This window comes from Macaca thibetana, chromosome 1 (genome assembly GCF_024542745.1).
Source record: "Macaca thibetana thibetana isolate TM-01 chromosome 1, ASM2454274v1, whole genome shotgun sequence".
Lineage (NCBI taxonomy): Eukaryota > Metazoa > Chordata > Mammalia > Primates > Cercopithecidae > Macaca > Macaca thibetana.
Window position 1 is genome coordinate 193,676,495 of NC_065578.1, and position 23,851 is coordinate 193,700,345.

At 37.0% G+C, this 23,851-nt stretch overlaps 1 protein-coding gene across 50 annotated transcripts in view; it reads left to right on the forward strand.

Moving 5' to 3' along the window:
* Positions 1-14,251, forward strand: part of F5 (coagulation factor V) — a 72,468-nt gene extending 58,217 nt beyond the window's left edge. For all 50 annotated transcript variants that reach the window (XM_050784228.1, XM_050784248.1, XM_050784238.1 and 47 more), the window contains 9 exons: positions 316-495; positions 2,455-2,571; positions 3,573-3,644; positions 4,580-4,683; positions 5,134-5,289; positions 7,823-7,967; positions 9,917-10,068; positions 12,844-13,026; positions 13,960-14,251. In XM_050784228.1, coding sequence (XP_050640185.1) covers positions 316-495; positions 2,455-2,571; positions 3,573-3,644; positions 4,580-4,683; positions 5,134-5,289; positions 7,823-7,967; positions 9,917-10,068; positions 12,844-13,026; positions 13,960-14,106 — 1,256 coding nt within the window. In that variant the 3' untranslated portion in view covers positions 14,107-14,251. The remainder of the gene's footprint in view (positions 1-315; positions 496-2,454; positions 2,572-3,572; positions 3,645-4,579; positions 4,684-5,133; positions 5,290-7,822; positions 7,968-9,916; positions 10,069-12,843; positions 13,027-13,959) is intronic.
* Positions 14,252-23,851: the final 9,600 nt, after the last annotated feature.

Consider the following 23,851-nt stretch of genomic DNA (forward strand, 5'->3'; position numbering starts at 1 on the left):
ACTGTTAATGGAAAGGCTACATGGGTAAAGCACAGAAGTGTAAAAGCTGGGGAAAAGAGTGATACACCGCTTGGAAAGGGAGACACCCCCGCCTTCTGCTGTAGGCTGGCGTGAATGATACGAGAAGGACTAGTGGTTCTGCTTCAGCCTCTCACTAATATGACGTACAAGAGGGCGCTTTCCATGGCTAGGTAGGCCTGGGAATGCAGAAACATGAGGAAGATGGGTGTTGAGTGAGTTGTCCCATATTTCCTTACCAGTCGCCCTCTCTGTGTCAACAGATTTTTAACTGATTTCAACTCTTTGTCCTTTCAGCCATTAATGGGATGATCTACAGCTTGCCTGGCCTGAGAATGTACGAGCAAGAGTGGGTGAGGTTACACCTGCTGAACATAGGCGGCTCCCAAGACATTCACGTGGTTCACTTTCATGGCCAGACCTTGCTGGAAAATGGCAATAAACAGCACCAGTTAGGGGTCTGGGCCCTTCTGCCTGGTAAAGACTTGGGAAATGGAAAGAGGTCCCTGCTAAGAAATACAGGGAAAAGGCAATCATAGCATCTGTTACTCCTTCTTATCTCTTCCTTGTGCATATACTTCCTAAGGAGTCAGAACATAGGGTTCTGGCTTAGAGCCTAGGCAAACTCATAGACCCAAAGTATGTATGGAGTGCAAAAATGTCACCTAATTTATGAACTATTTGCAGCACCACACAGGCTAAATGTGTGACCCAACTCAGTTGCTACATAACATGCAGTTTCTCCCGAGCCACTGTGTGTCATATAGATGAGGTCTCAAGCAGATAAAAAAATGAATCCCACAGGGCTCAGGCAGCTACAGTTATTTCTGCTGGGAGGGTTTCCAGATTCTTCAGTTCTGCTCCTCCTCTAGGCTCTAGCACCCTAATATCTTTGGGCAAGTGACTCCAGGAATCATATTTTTAAACTGACTTATAGACTGTTTGAAGGGGAAAACATTTTTTAAAAATAGTTACAAAAGTTAAAGAATAACAAAGGTATTTAGAGCTTTTCATGTGCAAAATAAAGATAAATGTAGATTTAAACAATCTACAATTATACAGAAGGGATATTTCTGTGCCAATGAGTTGTTTGTACATGTATCTACTTATGCAGCAGGTGTGTGGGTGGGGCTGTGATGCCAGAAGCCAAATTCTCAAACTTCAGTGGATGTAATAAAAACCTAGGAAGTCGGTTAAAATGCAGATGTGAAAGCAGAGGAATTTTGTTTTCAGAGACTTTAAGGTAGATTTTGGGCAGAATTCCCGGGAGTCTGTATTTTTAACAAGCAGCCTTCCTTCTATTTTGCCTTCTATTAAAAGTAATGGCAAAAACCGCAATTATAGTTTGAACCAATCTAACACACGCTGCCTGAGGATCTAGTGAAGGCAGTCCCTCGACAGCACTTTGAGTGAGGTTGTGTGAGTCTGCCTCAGATGCAGGCACAGAAGTCCAAATGGACTGGTTTGATTAAGAGCAGGGGAAAAAAGAGGGTTCTTGTTGGTTTTTCACATGCCAGTAACTCACTAATACATCTAGAGAGTATTAATTATATTGTATTAACATTGTATTAATACGATAATCAATAGATTATTAATCTATCATATTAAAATCAGAGACAGAAGAGATTCAGTCAAATTCTCTCATCTTTTCATCGAGTATTAGAAGATCAATCATCCTTCCCATATAAGCCTAGAGACAGACTGAGAAGCTAGGATTGGCTGGCATCTCTAAATCTGCAAACCTAAATACTTGCATTGGAGAGAGGAAAACTGGAGATCTTTTTCAGTGGGTTTGAGGAAGATAACTGTATCTATTCATTTTCACCCACAATCTGGGAAAGAGTCATAAATTATAGTCAACAGAATTTAAATATTAACTGCCAGGGGGTAATGTTAAATACCACAATGGATAGCCAGAAGTTTTAGAAATCTCATTCTTTCAGTGTTTTTTTCTGAACAATTTATGTAAATCTCTAGTCACATATGTAAGCTTTATGGAAAATTTGAAAACATGGAGGAAGAAGATTTTATTTTGATTTTCTTTTATAAAAAAGAGAAAAAAGCAAAATGAAGAGAGGGAAAGGAAACATGTATGATATTTTTGAAGCCCAATGATGTCATTCGAGGTCACTTTGATACTTAGGACTGTGAAGCTGTATTGTGTGTGAGTTAACTTGTAACACTATATTTAGATAAGTGAAAGTTTCTTCTAGTGAGGCATGGTAGAGATTTAAAAATTTCTTTAGTTATCTCTCCGTGTGTGTTGTTATTGTTTTGTTTTTATCTGTTATACTTGTAGTCCTACCTAAAGAAAAATGGTTAAATTCTATTTGAAAGTCTCTTGTGAAGCAGGAATTTTAGGATTCGTAGAGAACTATCAACCACAATATTTACTTGTTAATTTTTGCAAATGTAATGTTGTTCTTTTTATTTTAGGTTCATTTAAAACTCTTGAAATGAAGGCATCAAAACCTGGCTGGTGGCTCCTAAACACAGAGGTTGGAGAAAACCAGAGAGCAGGGATGCAAACGCCATTTCTTATCATGGACAGAGGTATCACGAGAGTCATGTGATATTTGGTTTAGCAGGAGAGTGCCTATTACTAGAGTATTACCAACGTTTAGATTGGAAATACTCAACTCTAAGAACTCTGATGTGACAAAGGCATAATTTGTAGCCATATTTGCTTTTATTCTGGTCCATGGTCTGATTGCATTGAAAACACAGCAGTCAGATCAAAAGCATTCCTCTCAAATGGGAAACCTACGTAAAGCATCCTTCTTCATGATTTGTGATCCATGGGCAAGTGCATGTAAGAAATTCTCCAGGTTCCAAGAGTTGAGGAGGGAAAAGGTCACAGGAATTTAACAATGACTGAGTCACTAAACTTGACATTTCAGCATTTAGGAAACACAGTTTTCATCTGTCCATCTATTCATCCATTCTTTAAGCCATTACTAAGCACTGTTGAGTATGAAGCACTGTGCTAACATCCAGGTAACACAGTGGCTGGTATCCCTTCCTTAATCAGGATATAAATAATCTTGTAACTTTGAGGTCAACTTTTGAGAACATAATTCTCATGAGGGCTAGAACTTTTTTTTTCTCATATTTTTGTATTTTGTATTTTTATTTTTTTGTAGAGAAGAGGTTGCCCAAGATGGTGTCAAACTCCTGGCCTCAAGTAATCCTCCCCCTCGGCCTCCCAGAGTGCTAGGATTATAGGCATGAGCCACTGCACCTAGCCATGGATAGTACTTAATGTTGTAAAATAGCAAAGTTAAGATAAAAGCAGAAGAAAATCAGTTTAAAACATGATTGCATTTCAGGATTTCAGTTGTTTTCTTCTGGGATGCCACTATATCTATTAAAGCACCAGTCTTGTTAGTGCATTTACCATTTTATAATCAGATATATTTAAGTCAGGGTCACGCAAGGTAGGTAAAAATATCTAATTACTGACCTGTCAGAAACATAATCCCTAACCATGGAGTTTTACTTTATTATATACATTTTCTAAGCAAAAATTATTCATTTTTTCCTGTTTTTCATAGACTGTAAGATGCCAATGGGACTAAGCACTGGTATCATATCTGATTCACAGATCAAGGCTTCAGAATTTCTGGGTAAGTTGTAGCACCATGGTCTATGAATGGAACCTCCTACAATTGTGCAGCATGCAGCCTATGAAACCATACATGACAACCTATCTATGAATCAGTTCTTCTCTTTATGCTTTTCTCTACTACAATATAGTGATGCAGCTCCATTTGGGGTACACATATGGTAAAGGAAGGAACACTGTGACAGGACCTAAAGGCCTGTTAGCGTGCTCTTAACACTGCCACCCCTTCTGGTGTATAATGTTCCCAAAGAGTCTTTTCCAGGAGAAACCGAGAGCTGGGGGTCATTGAGTTCTCTACATAAAGAGCCCAGCCTCTCTGCAGGGATTTGGCAAGGATCAGATAGCTTACTCTTATAACCACGTGCCCATTTCCAAACTCTCCTCAGTCACCTTTTCTGGGTTTGACCACACATGTAGTATTTCAGCCAGATTCACAGGGTCTCATCAGCTAAGCATTATAGTCCTCATTAATATGGCCCTTTGCCTGTGGCAACCATTCATCTATTCAGAAAACTTTGTTGAATCTCCACTATGTGGCAGGAACTCCTCCAAAGTTTTCTCACACTGCCTGTAAGCCCTTTCCGAGATCAAGAGGTCATGATCAAGAGGATGATCAGGCTCCCATATACCCCTTCCATGTCTTCCTGTTAGGCAGGCACATTCAGCATTAGGAACATCAACATAACAGAAAAAAAAAACCAAACATGACCTGTGTGCAAGAAAGGGGATAGGTGGTGGTTGGCAGCTGACCAAACATAGACCCGAAGCCCAGATTTCATCATCAAGGACTGACTTAGTAGCTGAGGCCCATGCCTAGACTTCTGACTACAACACAGGTCTTCCAAGGATCTGGTTTTCCAGTGGATTAAACTCACTTGAGAAATTGCTGAGTTTTGAAAAAATTCAGAATAAATATTTTTCTTCCCTTGAGTTTAGGTTACTGGGAGCCCAGATTAGCAAGACTAAACAATGGTGGATCTTATAATGCTTGGAGTGTAGAAAAACTTGCAGCAGAATTGGCCTCTAAACCTTGGATCCAGGTTTGTTTAATAGACTGATAATATTTACTGCTATTGTAATAATAAAAATGAAAGTGATTTAGTAATTCCTTCTTGTTATTTTTCTTGCAATGTTGTTAGGGGAAATAGCAAGTACTAAGTGCGAGGCACCGTTCTAAGTACTTTATGTCCTTAAAATCAACCCTCTGAGGTTGGTTCTAATAATATCTTGTTTTATAGATTAAAAAACAAAAGGCACAGAGATACTAAGTGCCTTCCCAAAGTAACTCATAGCTAATTAGTCATTGAGTTGGGATTCAAACCTAGGTACTCTGTGCACAAATATGGATTACATGTACTCATTGTATCAGTTTGCTAAGATCTTATGTGCTAGCTCTTTCGTTCTGGAGAAAGCTGATTGTATAATGAATTTAGGCAGTGTGTGACTTGTTGACAAGGACAGTTCTTTTTACTGGCTTTCCTATATTGCAGGTGGACATGCAAAAGGAAGTCGTAATCACAGGGATCCAGACCCAAGGTGCCAAACACTACCTGAAGTCCTGCTATACCACAGAGTTCTATGTAGCTTACAGTTCCAACCAGATCAACTGGCAGATCTTCAAAGGGAACAGCACAAGGAATGTGATGGTTTGTGTGCCTATGTCTATCTGAATCTCTAGACTCAGTCTAGGAGTATTATGACTATGCCTAATGATTATGTATTTTAAAAAATACCTTTCTGGGTATTACAAATGTGAATGGCTTTCTAAGGTCATATGGAGAAAAGCAGTAATATGATGGGTCTGTGTCTTACAAATTAAAGAGAGAAGCAGGGTTACTGAAACTTCAAAACCCCACAAAACTTTAAAAAACCATTTTATCATCAAATAAAATACCCAGATTTCTCAGACTGGCCGATGGTGTATGGCAGAGTAGAATATCTGGTCTTGTGTCTCGAGGAGCTCATGCTAAAAAGTGGCTAGCAACACTTTTGATTTTACTATTGCAGTTTGTTTTGTTCTTTATTTCAGTGTACCTGAAGTAAATCATAGCGTTAATGCTAGTAAGCCTCTGAGGCAGTGTGATTCTCAGACTTTTTGGGGGGCCACGCCTGAAGAATGGCATCCTCCTTCTTGCTCTTCCAGGGGCTCAGCCAGAAGCCCTAACTCTTCTCCCCGTCTCTATTCCTTTCCCCAAAGAAACCTACCTGAATGCAAGGAGTCCGCCTGCCATTATTATACCGATAATCTCGAGTCTGTTTCTGCTCATATTTTATATAAAATTGTTTACTGTTTATTAGTTACCTCTTTTTAATAATTATTTATAATATATCTCAGCACCATTGAAATCCTAAATTATGGTTCTTACTAATGAGTATTATGAGAGAAAACACAGATTGCAGTTGAGTCCATAGCATAAAGATTTTGTCATCTATATTCATGAGAGGATATTGGTATGTAGTTTTATTTTTTTAATTGTCTTTTGATACCACAGTTATACTAGCTTCATAAAATTGGTAAACATGCTCTTCTATTCTATATTCTGGCTTCATAAAATTGGTAAGCTTGTCTTTTCTACATTCTAGGAGAAAATGTCTGCAGTTGGTATTAATTCTTTAAATATTTGGTAGGAATCACCAGTGAAACCATCTGGGCCTGCAGATTTCTTTTTGGGCAGTTTTCAAGTTATGAATTCTATGTTCTAAATAGTTACAGGGCTATTCAAATTATCTATGTCATATTAGGTGAATTGAAATACTTTGTATATTTCAATTAATTGGTCAATTCCCTCTGTGTTGTTAAGTTTATGTGTGTAGACTTGTTTGTATATTCCCTTATCCTTTTTCATGTTTGTAGTGATTTTGCCTGTTTCATCTCTGATATTGTCAACTGCATCTCCTTTCTTTTTTTTTTTTTTTTTTGGTGAATCTTGCTAGAGATTTGTCGATTTAAAAAAAATCTTCTTGGCCAGGTGCAGTAATCCCAGCACTTTGGGAGGCTGAGGCAGGCAGATCACGAGGTCAAGCGATCAAGATCATTCTGACCAACATGGTGAAACCCTCTACTAAAAATATTTTAAAACATTAGGCATGGTGTCACACAACTGTAATCCCAGCTACTTGGGAGGCTGAAGCAGAAGTATTGCTTGAATCTGGGAGGCAGAGGTTGCAGTGAGCCAAGATCTCACCACTGCACTCCAGCCTGGTGGCAGAGTGAGACTCTGTCTCAAAAAAAAAAATCTTCTCAGCCCTGTTTTGTTGATTTTTCTCTATTGTTTTTCTGTTTTCAATATTACCAATACCTGCTCCAATCTTCTGTTTTAAAAAGTTGGCTTTTTCCGACATTGCTCTGTCAGGAAAAGGGATAGGGCACAGCCTGGTTACTGCCAAGTGGGGGTCAAAGTCCAGTTTCCCCACTCCACTGCCACCTAAGAAGGGATTGTTCCTTGGTGACTGGGTGGGAACAGGAGTTCCCCATTTGGCTTCCGCTGATACTCAGGGGCAGGAGCTTTATTAGGGGCTGGAGATGAATGCCCTAAATCCTTACATGGTCTTTTCTGACACAACCCCAGTAAGAGTGTTGGGGTGCCTCTTTAGCCTCATGAGCATGGAAGTCTAGGCTTCCCATTCAGCCTTTGCTGTTGTGGGTTGGGGAGGGGCCTCAGGTTTTTCTGTGGTGTTTGGCTAAAGGAGAGAAGTCAGTATCCACAAGTTTTCTATTATATCTTGCTAGGCTTCCCTTTACTGGTACTTTGGTTAGAGAAAGCAGATTTTATTTGGGCTTTTTCAGTCTGTACTCATTGGTGTTTCTAGGTTCCTGGTTTCTTCATCTCTAAGTCTGGGATGTATGAGGTAAAAAGAAAATTCAGGACACTCACCACCACTAGGTTCCTTCCAAGAACCCTAGTCAGTCTGTCTTCTGAGGTCTTTTCCCCTTCTTAGGTTTCTCTTAGCTATAATGTCCAAAGTTTTTAGTTGTACTTACCAGGAGTAATAGGGCAAAGTACATATATACAATATTCCTGGAAGTGGAATTATCCCCATGTATATTTTATAACCAAATGGATTTAGTTCAGGCCCCATGAAAATGTAGTATTACAATATTAAATTAGATCAAAATTTTATTATAAAGTCACTTTATAGATCACTGTTACATAACTAAACTTTCCTCTTTTCTTCTAGTATTTTAATGGCAATTCAGATGCCTCTACAATAAAAGAGAATCAGTTTGACCCACCTATTGTGGCTAGATATATTAGGATCTCTCCAACCCGAGCCTATAACAGACCTACCCTTCGATTGGAGTTGCAAGGTTGTGAGGTAAATGGTAAGGTACAAAGATGCATTATTTTCTCACTGTCACACAAAGAATCAAGATTTGGGAGGTATAGGAGATTGAGTAAAATTTTCAGTTCTCTTCAGTGATTTAGGCTCCTAGGAAAACCTTTATGAAACAGAGATTCTACTCAGGTAAACTCTCGGTGTGATCTAGACCAAGAATGGTTCTGCCAATCAGAGGGCCAACAGTATCTCTCTGAAGAAAGTGCCTGGATTATATAGACACATCACAACTCTCCAAGGAAGGGCTCTAATTTGGAATTATCTCCATCAGCCCATTTTCAATAAGACCTACCTGAGATTCAAACCAGGCCTGACTCTTCCAAAGTCCTCCAGGTCACTCAGACTTCAAAGTCATGACAGCATCTGGCAACATCACTGCCATATATGTGGTGTTCAGTGAGTGTTTTTGAAATCTGAATCGGCTTCCCAACTTCCTGAAACCACGATTCGTCTTTATATTTTCTTTAATACCCTATGTAGGTACTCAAGTCTTTTCTATGTTAGCTGCTATTTCTTAGGGGCTATAATGTGACCTGTGGTATAAATAAATCCAGGTAATCATAAATAGTCATATTAAAATTCTGCTATATGTAACAAGGATGTTTAAGAGTCTTAACTGTTCTTCTTGGATTCTTCAAGCAGTGCTTTCCAATATTTTTTACTTCAAACCACACAAAGAAAATAATATCTGCCTGGCATTCTGAGGTAAAAGAATGAAGTAATAATTCCAAGGCTTGACTGATCCAGGCCCCACTTGGCTGTTCAAGGGCTGGAGGTGGGAAGAGGGATAAATAAATCAGCACACTAGAAACCTGCTGTGGCACACCTGTCAGGAGTTGCAGTACTTCCCTTTGGGTGGAGAGAAGAAGCCATGATTTACACTAGAGAAAGTAGCTGAACCCTGGAATCAGTTTTTTATTGAAGCAGATAATGGCACAGTATACCCTTGGATGGATAAGGGTATTTTGCCAATGTCCAGATAGCAGTAGTCTATAACATCTCCCAAATAAAACACAAATCTTGTATCAGCAGGACCACCCCTTGAAACAGTTCCATAAGTCATTGTTTTTTTTCTTTCCATATGGTATAAATAGATTTGTTCAGATCCTAATAAACTACCCTAAAATGTGACATTCAACTCAGCTGATTTATTTAAAATATCTATTTTTTATACAAGAAGCATTATTTTCTTCTTATTCATTTTCTTGATACTTAGGTAATTATTAGCAGTGAGTATTATTTTTAGGGCTCTTTTTTTTTTCATGGAGTAAGTAAGGCATCACTTCAAGAAAATTTCTGCATGATTTACCAACAAGAACAAGGTATCACAGAGATGATGGGCAGTCAGCCAGGTTCACTCACTAGCTGTGTTTCTTACAGTCACAGGTCTGCCTTGTTGCCTATGATATTCAAATTACACCTTGGAAAAATTCCAAAGAGTACATAACTTGAATTACCCTCTAAGGGTTGAAACAGAAAATATTAAATAGTGACTGAGGGTCCATTGTATCTTCTTTGTAGCTTTTGTTAAAAGAAACAGAGTGTTTTTATATATAGATAGTTTAGGATTATTGTCACCTCAAAGCAAAGACCAAAGTTTCCATGCTCTCAGAAGGAGGAAATGAGTTTAAATGTTTAGAACATGGTATTTGGTATCAGATTGAGCTTAATTCAGTTTCTGATTCTTCTGGCTGTGTTACCTTAGACAAATTACTGTGTTTTGCTGTACTAAAATGGAGATATTTATGAGCATTAAATAATACATGTAAATCCTGAGAACAGTATTTGGCACTTGGATTCAATGAATCTTCATTTTTGTGATTATTGTTTTTGTCATTCATTGGTAGTAATATTATTTGTTATCTCCTCTGCAGTGCAAAATGCCATGCAGGGAATATTGGTGTATAATTAATCACATTACTTTTCTTTTGATAGGATGTTCCACACCGCTGGGTATGGAAAATGGAAAGATAGGAAACAAGCAAATCACAGCTTCTTCGTTTAAAAAATCTTGGTGGGGAGATTACTGGGAACCCTTCCGTGCCCGTCTGAATGCCCAGGGACGTGTGAATGCCTGGCAAGCCAAGGTGAAGTATACTGTATGCATGGTGTTCTCTTAGCACTCCAGAAGAATGCAAAGGCCCTCACTACCACGAACATGAGGATCTTGGAAGCAGGAGTATTTTAATCTGTTTCTGCAGATTAAAATCCTAGGTCCAAGAGTCTAGGATGTCTGTGGACTTGATAGCTTCGACTATAACTCTGGCTCAGAGAGAAGTCATTTATCATCTCTGTGGGTTTTGGTCTAGTCTTGATTTAAACCAATAATAAGCAAATTTATTTTGCTGCAAAGGGATAGATAGTAAATATTTTAGTCTTTGTGGGCCATACATTCTCTGCCATAACTACTCAACTCTGCCATTGTAGCAGGAAAGTAGCCATAAACAACATGTAAATGAATGAGCTGGCTGTGTTCTAATAAAACTTTGTTTACAAAAAAACAGGCAGTAGGCCAAATTTGGCCCATGGATCATAGTTTGCCAGCTCCTCATTTAGACAGCTTACATTAGTGATAAACAAATGATTTATATTTGCAACATCATCTCTTATTTTCTCTTTACAATTTAGCAATATGTTTTCATTGTCTTAAATGAAATGTCATTTAAACTTTTTTATTCTCTTCCCCACCCTCCTTATTTTAAGAGCTTTGTGATATTTATTGAGACAACTAGAAGCATAGTAAAATGTTGCAAAACCAGAGTTATAAAATTAGTGATCTAAGTTAAACAAACACCTTCCAGAGAGTTATACTACCCCTGATATTAGCCCACTGAATAATTCAGGTGATTTAATTTGGGGGTAACTCTTAGTAGTTGACTCATTTTTATTAATTCTTTAAATGACCTGAGATATCAGAATGGCATGGATAACTTGATGATCCCTTCAGCCGACTAAATCCAAATTCCCTACTTTCTACCCTCATATCTCCCTCCCTTAAGATACCTACACTCCAATTTCCTGACTTTCTATAGAATTCCAAGACCTATCCTTAAATTAGGCCACCAGAAAGGAAAAAAGAATTGTGGTGCTAGTGGGGTAAATAGAAAAGATTGGATTCCACACAGTCTTGGGAACTGATATCTGTGTCTTGAAACTCATTCTGGAATCACGGAATCACAGAATGTTACAATAGCAAGGAGCAAAGCATCTGGTCTAGATTTTTCCTTTTAAGTCTAAACACACAGGAGATTAAATAATTTTAGCTTAGTTTGGTAGCAGAATCAGGACTAGAATCCCATTCTCCCAGTAAACAGGCCATGCGCCTTCCACCATTTGTAGCAGCCCAAATACCTCGTTTTGCAATTTTGTAGAGGGCAAAGCTGATACCCAGAGAAGTTAAAATAATAAAAATAGTGTTATATTACATTATATTTATATAATTTACATAGCAATATAAATAATAAAGAGATGTTATCCAGTTCTTTTTCAGATGACTCTTTAGACTTGTTCATGGTTTAACCTCGTCACCCCATACTTCATTTTACAATCTTTTAAAAACATTTGCACTCTCTATAATTTGCTCTTAGTCTTTGTAATATAACAAAGGCCTCAAAGATAAAATGCTAATTTTTAATGCTGTTATTTCAAAGTTAGAATTCGGGATCAGAAATACGTGTTTTACTTAACCCCCTTCCACTCACGTGAAATGTCTTTATATGGTCTCTTTGGAGAGGTTGAAAATCAAAGCTGGACATACGCAGGGATGCACACAGATGCTGTTCTCTCCATAGCTAAAATGTCTCTACCTCTTTTATGCCTGTGAAAACTTCCAGCTGGTTATACTGTCTATCACTGGTACAACCTTGATTTGAAGACACACTAAAATATCACCCAGATGTCGCTAGAGGATGTTATAGACTTAAAAGTTTTCTCATATAATCATTCTAATTCAGTTAATTTGATTTTAAAATACATATAGCATGTGCATTTTTGTATATACACATACACACATATATACACATACACTTAAGTATGTGTGGGTGATGTTGAAGAAACATATCAATATTATTTCCTTTATAATTGAATGAGGCTATGGTAGATGACAAATCTCCCAAAGGTAAAAATTTATCTCAGATTACTCTAAAACTCAGTTTAGACCTTTTGATCTTTCTCCAAACGCATATCACCAACCATGTGATTAGGCATTTTGTTAGGCTGGAGACAGGACAATAACTGTACTGTGTATCAAGCTCTACTTATTGTTTTATCAGGTCTCTCAAATATTACATTTATTTGAAATATCAGAAGAAATTGAACTGTTTCTGCTATTTGACATTAACAGGGGAAAAGAGAAGTTGGGTTTTGTAAAATAGGTGAAATAGAGAGAGGATGCTATCCAATTATTTCCCAGATAACCCTGTAGCAATATTACCAGAGTATTTGAATAAATTTGCTTAAGAAAATAATATTTACAGATAACTTAGAAATTTAATAATTTTTCCAAATAAAACTCATGTATTCATTCATTTATTCAACAACTGTTTATTGAACACCAACTGGGTATCTTAACATTGTGGTGAGTAACAGGAAACAAAATTAAATAAGCCTCTACCCTCAAGCAGTAAGGAATACTAAGAAGGAAACAATTATAGTACAATATGTGAAATACTTCAATAGAAATTTATACACATATTGTGGCAACAAAGAAGAGAGAGGGAAAGCTTCTAGGAGACAGTGAATCCTAAGGGATAAGATAGAACAAAATCCTTTTGAGCTCTGTGCTTTTTTGCATATCTTGGTCTAAAAAAAAAAGCAAAGGTTTTAACATCTTCCTTATTTATGTGTTTTTGTCATTTTCATAGGCAAACAACAACAAGCAGTGGCTAGAAATTGATCTACTCAAGATCAAGAAGATAACAGCAATTACAACACAGGGCTGCAAGTCTCTGTCCTCTGAAATGTATGTAAAGAGCTATACCATCCACTACAGTGACCAGGGAGTGGAATGGAAACCGTACAGGCTGAAATCCTCCATGGTGGACAAGGTAGAGTGGCATCTGACATGTACCACCTCTTTAAGTCTTCTGAATCTTAGTTCTTCAGGTGCCTGTTGTCAGACAAACTCCTGGTTGTCTGTTTTGGTTTGTTTTATTTCTCACTACACCAGGTTGCCCCCATAGGAGGATAAATATCATTGTCATAAAAAAATAGAGATTTCGTTTCTGGTATATGTAAACCTTGGAGAACTTGCTGATGATGGAGGAGGAGAAATTATACAATTTAGTTGAGGATATAAGGTACATGCCAACAAGGATAAATAAATTAAAATGCCTGGTCAAATTTTAAATGTTGGCAATAGTTAACCATTTATTGGTGGCCACTTCCTGGCACTTACTATGCACTTACTTTTACATACATTTTAAAATCTTTGCAATGATTTCTGTGAGGTGAAATTTTATTATCCTTACTCTGCCGATGAGGAAATGAAGAATCAGAGAATAAGTAACTTGTTCAGTCATACAGCTAATACAAAGGGGCTGAAGGCAGAAATGGTTTTGCAGCTGCTCCACAGCACCATGTGAGACTTGTTGATTTTTCCCCAATTTAACTCAGATCACTGGTGAGATGAAATCTATGTGGCATGTGATTTCATAACTGATGGAGGATCATCTCTGTGATAGTGTTCTATGTGTTCTTTGATATGCTCATTTTGAGCTAATAGGATAAAAAATTATCTGGGTTGGGCGTGATGGCTCATGCCTGCAATGCCAACACTTTGGAAGGCTGAGGAGAGAGGATTACTTGAGCCCAGGAGTTCAAGGCTGCAGTGAGCCATGATTGTGTGAGCCATGATTGTGCCACTGGACTCAAGCCTGCGCAACAGAATAAGACCTTGTCTAAAAAAAACCAAACTTATCTGTAAGATTTTTGTTTCCATTTATGCTGTCATTAAAGATTTTCTCTTATTTTGCTTTCAGATTTTTGAAGGAAATACTAATACCAAAGGACATGTGAAGAACTTTTTCAACCCCCCAATCATTTCCAGGTTTATCCGTGTCATTCCTAAAACATGGAATCAAAGTATTGCACTTCGCCTGGAACTCTTTGGCTGTGATGTTTACTAGAACTGAATATTCAAAAACCCCTGGAAGAGGGTCTTTAAGACCTCAAACCATTTAGAATGGGCAATGTATTTACACTGTGTTAAATGTTAACAGTTTTCCACTATTTCTCTTTTTTTCTATTAGTGAATAAAATTTTATACAAGAAGGTTTTATAATGTGTCTCCTTGCTACCAGTAAGATAATGGCTATTAGTTCTGCATTAATTTGAATACAGATAGGAAAATATCAAGAACCAACAAGAAAAGGGCTTATCTTTCTTAGTTATTAAAAATACTATGAAGTAATATTTATATGGTTAAAATGCTTCATTATAACTCTTTTAAATCCTATACACATTAATAAAACAGATATTACTTTAAATAATAATTGATAGACCTGGATAACTTTCATTTCTACATTTTTCTTTAACTATGATTTAACAGCAAAGGAAACAAAGACATGATTTTTTAATGGTTTTTCTTGACAGTGAAGAGAAAAACAATATTATCAAATGAAATAGGCACTTAAAATATCCTGTCTTTCCTATATAACAATGCTTTTTTCTGACTTTCCATGAGGAAAGAAATAGCCAAGCATGTTTCCAGTAGCCCCATTGAAATTGTGAATCTGTCCTATACTCCCTAGGGACTGCACCCATTGATATTCAAGGTTGGTGGTCATTATATATGGAGCAGAACTAAAATAACCATGGTAGAACTGAATGTGTAATGTTGGCTTTATTCTAGCTGGTACGACATGGTACACAGTTTCAAAACATAAGTTCACCTACGGGAAAGCTCAGACCTGTAAAACAGAGCATGGGAACTGCTGGTCTAAACGCAGTTGTTCCTGCTGGAACAGACCTCTGGTCAAACTGGCAAGCAGTTAACATTTTCTTTCAGGGCCCTCCTCTCTATGGCCTCAACTTCCTCCTCTCTCTTCCAGCAACTTCCCCTTTCATCATTCCTTTCCCTGGGGACTTGGCATTCAGTGATCCTGTAGATATTGCACAACTGGGGAACCTTTAGACATCCTTAAAGTCACATGAGATAGACAGTCATTGATGAGGCTGTCTGAAATAAAACACCCCAAAACTTAGTGTTAAAACAGCAACCAAAAAAAATTTATGTGAGATTATGGATATGTTACTTAGCTTGATTTAGTCATCCCGTAACGTGTACGTATATAAAAATGTTATGTATACCATAAACATATACAATTTTATCAATGGAATTCATAACAATCTCTCAGACCACAGTGCAATCAAATTAGAATTTAGGATTAAGAAACTCACTCAAAACCACACAACTACATAGAAACTGAAAAACCTGCTCCTGAATGACTTCTGGGTAAATAATGAAATTAAGGCAGAAATAAATAAGTTCTGTAAAACCAATGAGAACAAAGAGACAATGTACCAGAATCTCTGGGACACAGGGCTTCACTTTTGCTGCATTCTATTTATTGTGAACATGAATTATAGGCCAGTCTAGATTCAGCGTAGAAGGGAACTGCATAAGGACCACATACCAGGAGGCATAATTCACTGGGAGCATCTTTAGAAACTACCAATTGCCTGTTGCACATACCAGTGGGGTAAGCCCTATGAATATATATGAGAGTTTCAAACATCCACAAAACATTGGCTTTCTAATACTAGTATTCCCACTATTCCTTTCTTTTCATGATTCATGTCATTGTCTAATCAATATTGCTAAGATTTCCATTCTGTTAAGAGGAAAATAGAATGTTGGAAGGTAGGGGAAACATTTCTTTGTTGTCTACAGGGCCAGCCTCATGGATGTGTGTGATCTGTTCGGTTGCAAAGGGTTTCATGCTCAGAAGGACCACATGCTTAATTAATGCTTTGCAGTTACCCTCTTGAAATTCTTTATTTTTTAAGAAGGAATTCAACATTTCCATTTTGCAATGAGCCCCACAAATTACACAGCTAGTCCTGGGCTTCTCTACTGTGAAATTGGGCAGGATCTCTCTTTATCTAGAATTTACCAAGGTATAATAGGGACAAGAAAATCATATGAAATAATGGGGGGTAGGCAAGAGATGAGAATGGAGCATGAGATCCAGCTTCGTTATCCTCTACTTGAGAAAAATAAGGCCCCAAAGATTAAGCAAGTTACCCAAGGTTATTGCTTGTTAGTGTCAGAACTGAAACCAGAAACCAAATGATCATACCCCTAGCCTTTTAGTCTGGTTTCTCTTCCATAAAATGAAAATTATAAAGTTTCTAATCCATTGCTCAGACAGATAGACATGAATATTAATTGATCTGGAAAATACTTGTTTGGGGATCAATAATATCTTTGCTTGGGGCTATTATCTGATGCTGTGTAGAAACATTAAAACCCCTCTTATTTTGAAACGAAAAAGAATTTTCACTTTTTATTTCTCTCTCCAAAGTCACTTAGATGAAATTACAACTTTGGCTACATAGTACACCTTCAGTGACATAATCCACTGTTTGTTATAACTGGGTGCTATGGAAAGAAGTTAAATGACTCATGGTAGAATCATGACTTAAGAGAAACCAGCAAATAAAATTCTAAACATTATTAGTCATTCTAATTGCAAGTTGGAAAAGAACAGCTGTGAATGTATCAAAAATATGAAGGGACTAGAAGAAACATGAAATTATTTCTCCAGAATTCTTTCAAGTTATTAAAATAAATAACAAAGTTCACGCCATTTTTATAATCATTTTGAATAAACATCATATTTTGAGTTCAGGGCCATTTTGGCAAACCTAGGGAAAAGCTCTTACCAAATAGCTTGGATGTTCCCAAGAGCTATGAATATTTCACCATTTACTTCTCTGGACAGACCAGGAAGGAACAATTCACTAGGCAGTGAATTTTGGTTTTACAAAATACTGGTATATGCCCTAATGCAGTGGGCCTAACACATAGTTAAAAATATCTGATAGTTCCATGTTAGCATTTTTCTTATTTTTTTTCCCTAATGGAGAAGTATTTTATGGAAAATTCTCCCAAGTTCATATATTCTCATAGCCTAGAGATAGGGAAAGCTGTGGACAAAGACAAAATGATTATGCGTGGAATGATATTTACACAGTCAATGCCCAGATAACGAAGTTTTTCATATCCAAGTACTTAAATTGTTGGGAGAGACTACAGAGCTTTAAGATTTTATTATCTCTGACTTGTATGTAATGTCCCCACCAAAACATATACATGTATTTTGTATTTGGTATAAGTAAAGAAAACTTGATATTAATCTCTCTACATGTACCATCATTTCAATTTTTAAAAAAGTATTAAGCTCATTCTATCTACACAACAAACCACTATGACAGGCATTGTAGGGGAGAGTATATAAAGGAAATAAAAGACACTTCTCCGGCTTATTCAAATACATCATCTAGTTGCATAGAGAAGACAAACATAAGAAGTAAATAGAGACTATGAGCCTATTAAGCCTAACAGATTACACCCTGAGTAGTAAAGAAAAAGACAATTAGATGAGTAGCCTTAATGGGATGGAATCAGACTGTGAAAACTTTTGGAGATGATTTAACCTGGATGATTTGATATTAGATGTGTATGAAGACAACCTGTGCAGAATTCCAAAGAAGAGAGGACTGGGATAAGGATCAGTAAAAACCAGGATGAATAAGAGCTTTATGCTCAAATTCAGGACCCGGTTGAGCTTTCTCTGACATACCTACTCATTTTCCCTACCCTCTCTATACAGCCTAATAATGACTTATCCACCTCCCTCCATCTTCTGTACCATGCCCATAAATCCAGTGTATGTGCAAGGTCAAAAGAAATAAGAGTTACCTGGGTAGAACTGATGACCTGAGGGTGGGGAAAGAGACAAAAAAAGATACAATATATATATCCCTAATCTCCAAATTGTGAATTACAGATGGTAGTGACCAGATTAAAAGTGAGTCACCTTTGGAAATGCTATTGAAGATGCCCATGAGGAACAGGATTCTGACTTGCTTAGGGTGATAGGAGAATGACACTGGAGGGGGGAGAAGATGGGTAAAAGTCTGTTGTATATGAGAAATTGACTAATGGAGAGATGAGACGATCATTGAGGATGTTTGGACAATTACAAGAGTTTAAAGTTCTTATGCGATGGTTTTATTTTTACCAGTGGTCCACATCTAAACCACCTCCAATTCGTCTGTACTTTCATGTTTTACACTTAGAAGAAGCTTCTCAATGTCTTAGGAATGATGTGCAGTTAATATCACACCCCACCTGCTTTTTATTGCCAGGAAATTTGGTAACGGCTTTACCATTTTAGTTATCTCCACCTTGTATTGAAGTTCCTTCCTGCTGATTACAAAGGCTTTCTGAAAGTCTGGAATGTGGCAAACTTGTTTACAGATATGACAAGTAAAAATGTTTAAAAAGCTTTTCTTTTATGAATAGTCTGGGAGAAATAGTGACAAAGTCTATAATTCTATGATTAGAATAGTATTGGCATATAGTAAGCATTGTATCAGTATTTATTAGCATTATAATGAAAATATGATATGTTATGAATATAATGGTATTAATTACTAATATTAATTTCTACTATTCTTTAACATTTTTTAATACTGCTCATTACTTTTATAGAAATTGTGGTAAAATACACATAAAAGTTACTCTTTAAGTGTACAATTCAGCAGCATTAAGTACAGTCTCATTGTTGTGCAGCCATCACCACCATCTACTTCTCATTACGTCTTTTTTTTTTTTTTTTTTTTTGAGATGGACTCTCGGTCTATTGCCCAGGCTGGAGTCCAGTGGTGCGATCTCAGCTCACTGCAAGCTCTGGCTCCCAGGTTGATGCCATTCACCTGCCACAGCCTCCTGAGTAGCTGGGACTACAGGTGCCCGCCACTACGCCTGGCTAATTTTTTTTTTTTTTTTTTTGTATTTTTAGTAGAGACGGGGTTTCACTGTGTTAGCCAGAATGTTCTCAATCTCCTGACCTCGTGAACCACCCGCCTCGGCTTCCCAAAGTGCTGGGATTACAGGTGTGAGCCACCACGCCCAGCCTGCTCATTACTTTTTATTGCAGCTCTGTTTTCTACCCATACTTGATGCTCTTCCCAGTAGATGGCATGTCTGGTTCAACCGTACTTAGCCAGAGTTCTGAAGACATTCACATAGAGGTCAAGCTTTAATTATTCAGGCTAAACAAAAAATTGAACAGCTTGCATGGACTTTTTTAGTGGGTTTAACTGACCTAATTATGTTTTTCTCAGGGGTCGGGACTATTGACATTAGTTTACATCCTGAACCCACAGGCCTAGTATAGGATTCAGAAATTATCAAACTATCCACAGACAGACTGGAAGATTTAAATAAAATCAAGTAAAAATTTTCTTTACAAAAAAAAAAAAATCAATTAGTTGCCAGTGAAGGAGTTTAAATGGGAGACGTAAATAAATTGTGCTGGAAAATAAACTAGAAAGAACAGTCAGCAGGCTAGGTTATAGGAGACATTGTGAAAACTGTACTTTTCTGCAATATACAAAGTAGGTCACTAAAAATTATTGGCTGGTGATGATAGTGTGGTTTGATATTTGCCAGCATTGTGAAGAATCTTCTCTGCACTCCTAGCAGCTATAATTTTACATAAAAAGTTATCATATTTCTTCAGGTGTCAAAATAATTGTGAAACACAATGTTCTTAGCAGAAAATAAAACCCAAATGACTAAATACAACCTATTTTTATATATGTATGAATGAATATATTTCTCTTTCATCTTATTTCCTCAAGACTTAAAGTTGCTTAAAAAATATATAAACTACTACTAGATGACATATGTTAGAAGTAGGGAAGAAAGCAAAACCAGAGGTAGAAACATAAACAGGAAGCAGAAGAAAACTAACAGGAAAATGTGTATCATAAAGCTATTGACCTTGCTATGGGTGAACTTGGGTTTAACTGAACTTTTTTAACAGCGAATGCACAAAAAAACTTTATCAGTTATACAATGTAGTGTCCCCAAAAAATGTTGAAAAGGAGCACACTTTTATTGAGACTGAAGTTAAAAATAAATTTCTCCTGAAGGTCCACAGAAAGAGGTCACTATGTAATGTGCAGAATGCCTTTAATAAGAGCAAATTATATAGGCTGCTTTCTGTGCAGAGGGTGCTGAGGACTTCCCACCAAAGCACAGTTCAGTAAAGAAAAGTCTTCAGAGGCCACCGCTGTGTGGTCCATGTGCAGGGGCTCTATGCTGGCCTGGCTTAAGCCAAAGGTAGATTTTACAGTCTCTAAAAATCATTTTCCTTCAGGTAAAGGCTCATATCATAATACTGTTTCTCTAAGCTATCATTTTGTTAGCTACTCTGTGACAATGAGCTCAAGATTGTGTACTCTGCAAGGTGTAACAACTGCATTTTTACAAAATTGTTATGTTCTTGCACCAGATTCTATCATAAGCAAATGGCAGTAGAAGCCAAATGTTTCGGAACAATTAATGGAAAAAAATGTAAATAGAGAAAATTATTTTTATTAATCTAATTTCTTTCCCGCTATTTGGAAAAAAGCACCTTTCTGTTTTGGGGGTAGAACACCTTAATCCAGTTCACAGAATAGATGACGAAGATATCAACATTCAAACATATGTATAATCTAATTCTTATTTATACTTCTTTTAACATAAATTAACTATTTCTAACAATCATCTTTCTTAAAAATGAACATAGCATGCTTGGAGTTTTTCAAGTCAATTAAACAAATATTTCTTGTTAATCATTTATAGAAAAGGAAGCTTTAGCTACTGCAAAGAATAGTCCCTGGCAGAGCTCTCAAAGATCTAACAACTTATTTAGACATTTTCAGTTATCAAGGCTTGGTTTGAGTAATTACCTATTATTTTCTTCATAATTACTAGCTTCTTAATATTTTCTGGTTTGTTGTCATATTAACACAAGGTACAATGGACTCTAAAAAAAGTTTCTCTCAGATTTGAAATCGTTTGGACTATAACCTAGATTTTGAAACACAAATATGAGCTCCCTATACAATATATTTGCTTTAAGAAGGTCCCATTTATCAAGATTAAAGCTTTGCAAATAAAACCAGGTTTATATTTAACTACCTTCCCCCATCCTCCTCCTCAAGGCACTCATTTCCCTAATACTTTTCTCATTTTGCTTTTTCAACATTCACAAAAAAACACAACCTTTTCTCCTCCTTTTTTATACTAAGATAACTTCTTTTTTATTTTATTTTACTTTAAGTTCTGGGATACATGTGCAGGTTTGTTACAAAGGTATAAATGTGCCATAGTGGTTTGCTGCACCTACTAACCCGTCATCAAGGTTTTAAGCCCCACATGCATTAGGTATTTGTCCTAATGCTCACCCTTCCCTTGCCCCCCCAACCCCTGACAGGCCTTGGTGTGTGATGTTCCCCTCCCTGTGTCCATGTGTTCTCATTACTCAACTCCCACTTACAAGTGAGAACATGCAGTGCTTGGTCTTCTGTTCTTATGTTAGTTTGCTGAGAATTATGGCTTCCAGCTTCATCCATGTCCCTGCAAAGGACATGAACTCATTCTTTTTTATGGCTGCATAGTAGTCCATGGCGTATATATGCCACATTTTCTTTATCCAGTCTATGATTGATGGGCCTTTGGGTTGGTTCCAAGTCTTTGCTATTGTAAACAGTGATGCAATAAACATACATGTGCATGTGTCTTTATAGTAGAATGATTTATATTTCTTTGGGTATATACCCAGTAATGGGATTGCTGAGTCCAATGGTATTTCTTGTTCTATATCCTTGAGGAATCACCACACTGTTTTCCACAATGGTGGAACTAATTTATACCCCTACTCACAGTGTAAAAGCATTCCTATTTCTCCATGGCCTTGCCAGCATCTATTGTTTCCTGACTTTTTAATAATCGCCATTCTAACTGGTATGAGATGGTATCTCATTGTGGTTTTGATTTGCATTTCTCTAATAACCAGTGATGATGAGCTTTTTTTCCATATGTTTGTTGCCTGCATAAATGTCTTCTTTTGAGAAGTATCTGTTCATATCTTTCACCCATGTTTTGACGGCGTTGTTTTATTCTTGTAAATTTAAGTTCCTTGTAGATTCTGGATATTAGACCTTTGTCAGATGGGTAGGTTGCAAAAATTTTCTCCCATTCTGTAGGTTGCCTGTTTACCCTGATAATTTCTTTTGCTGTGCAGAAGCTGTTTAATTTAATTGGATCCCATTTGTTAATTTTGCCTTTTGTTGCAGTTGCTTTTGTTGTTTTAGTCATTAAGTCTTTGCTCATGCCTTTTTCTTGAATAGTATTGCCTAGGTTTTCTTCTAGGATTTTTATGGTTTTGGGTTTAACATTTAAGTACTTAATCCATCTTGAGTTAATTTTTGTATAAGGTGTAAGGAAGGGTTCCAGTTTCAGTTTTCTGCATATGGCTAGCCAGTTTTCCCAGCGCCATTTATTAAATAGGGAATCCTTTCCCCATTTCTTGTTTTTGGCAGGTTTGTCGAAGATCAGATGGTTGTAGATGTGTGGTGTTATTCTTAGGTCACTATTCTCTTCCATTAGTCTATATATCTGTTTTGGTATCGGTAGCATGCTGTTTTGGTTACTGTAGGCTTGTGGTATAGTTTGGAGTCAGGTAGCATGATGCCTCCAGTTTTGTTCTTTTTGCTTAGGATTGTCTTGGCTATAAAGGGTTTTTGTTCCATATGAAATTTAAAGTAGCTTTTTCTAATTCTGAGAAGAAAGTCAATGGTAGCTTGATAGGAATAGCATTGAATCTATACATTACCTTGGGTAGTATGGCCATTTTCATGATATTGAATCTTCCTATCCATGAACATGGAATGTTTTTCCATTTGTTTCTCTCCTTTCTTATTTCCTTGAGCAGTGGTTTGTAGTCCTCCTTGAAGAGGTCCTTTACGTCCCTTCTAAGTTGTATTCCGAGGTATTTTATTCTTTTTGTAGCAATTGTGAATGGGAGTTCACTCATGATTTGGCTCTCTGTTTGTCTATTAATGCTGTATAGGAATGCTTGTGATTTTTGCACATTGATTTTGTAACCTGAGACTTTCCTGAAGTTGCTTATAAGCTTAAGGAGATTTTGGGCTGAGACTATGGGGTTTTCTAAATATTCAATCGTGTCATCTGCAAACAGAGACAATTTGACTTCCTCTCTTCCTATTTAAATGCCCTTTATTTTTTTTTTTTGCTTTATCGGCCTGGCCAGAACTTCCAATACTATGTTGAATAGGAGTGGTGAAAGAGGTCATCCTTGTCTTGTGCCACATTTCGAAAGGAATACTTCTAGCTTTTGCCCATTCAGTATGATATTGGCTATGGATTTATCATAAGTGGCTCTTATTATTTTGAGATATGCCCCATCAATACCTAGTTTATTGAGAGTTTTTAACATGAAGCGTTCTTGAATTTTATTGAAGGCCTTTTCTCCGTCTATTGAGGTAATCATGTGGTTTTTGTCATTGATTCTGTTTGTGTGATGGATTACATTTATTGATTTGTGCATGTTGAACCCAGCCTTCCATTCCAGAGATGAAGTCAACTTGATTGTGGTAAATAAGCTTTTTGATGTGCTGCTGGACTCAGTTTGCCAGCATTTTATTGAGGATTTTGGATACTGGCCTGAAATTTTCTTTTTCTGTTGTGTCTCTGTCAGGTTTTGGTATCAGGTTGATGCTGGCCTCATAAATTGAGTTAGGGAGGAGTTCCTCTTTTTTTATTGTTTGGAATAGTTTCAGAAG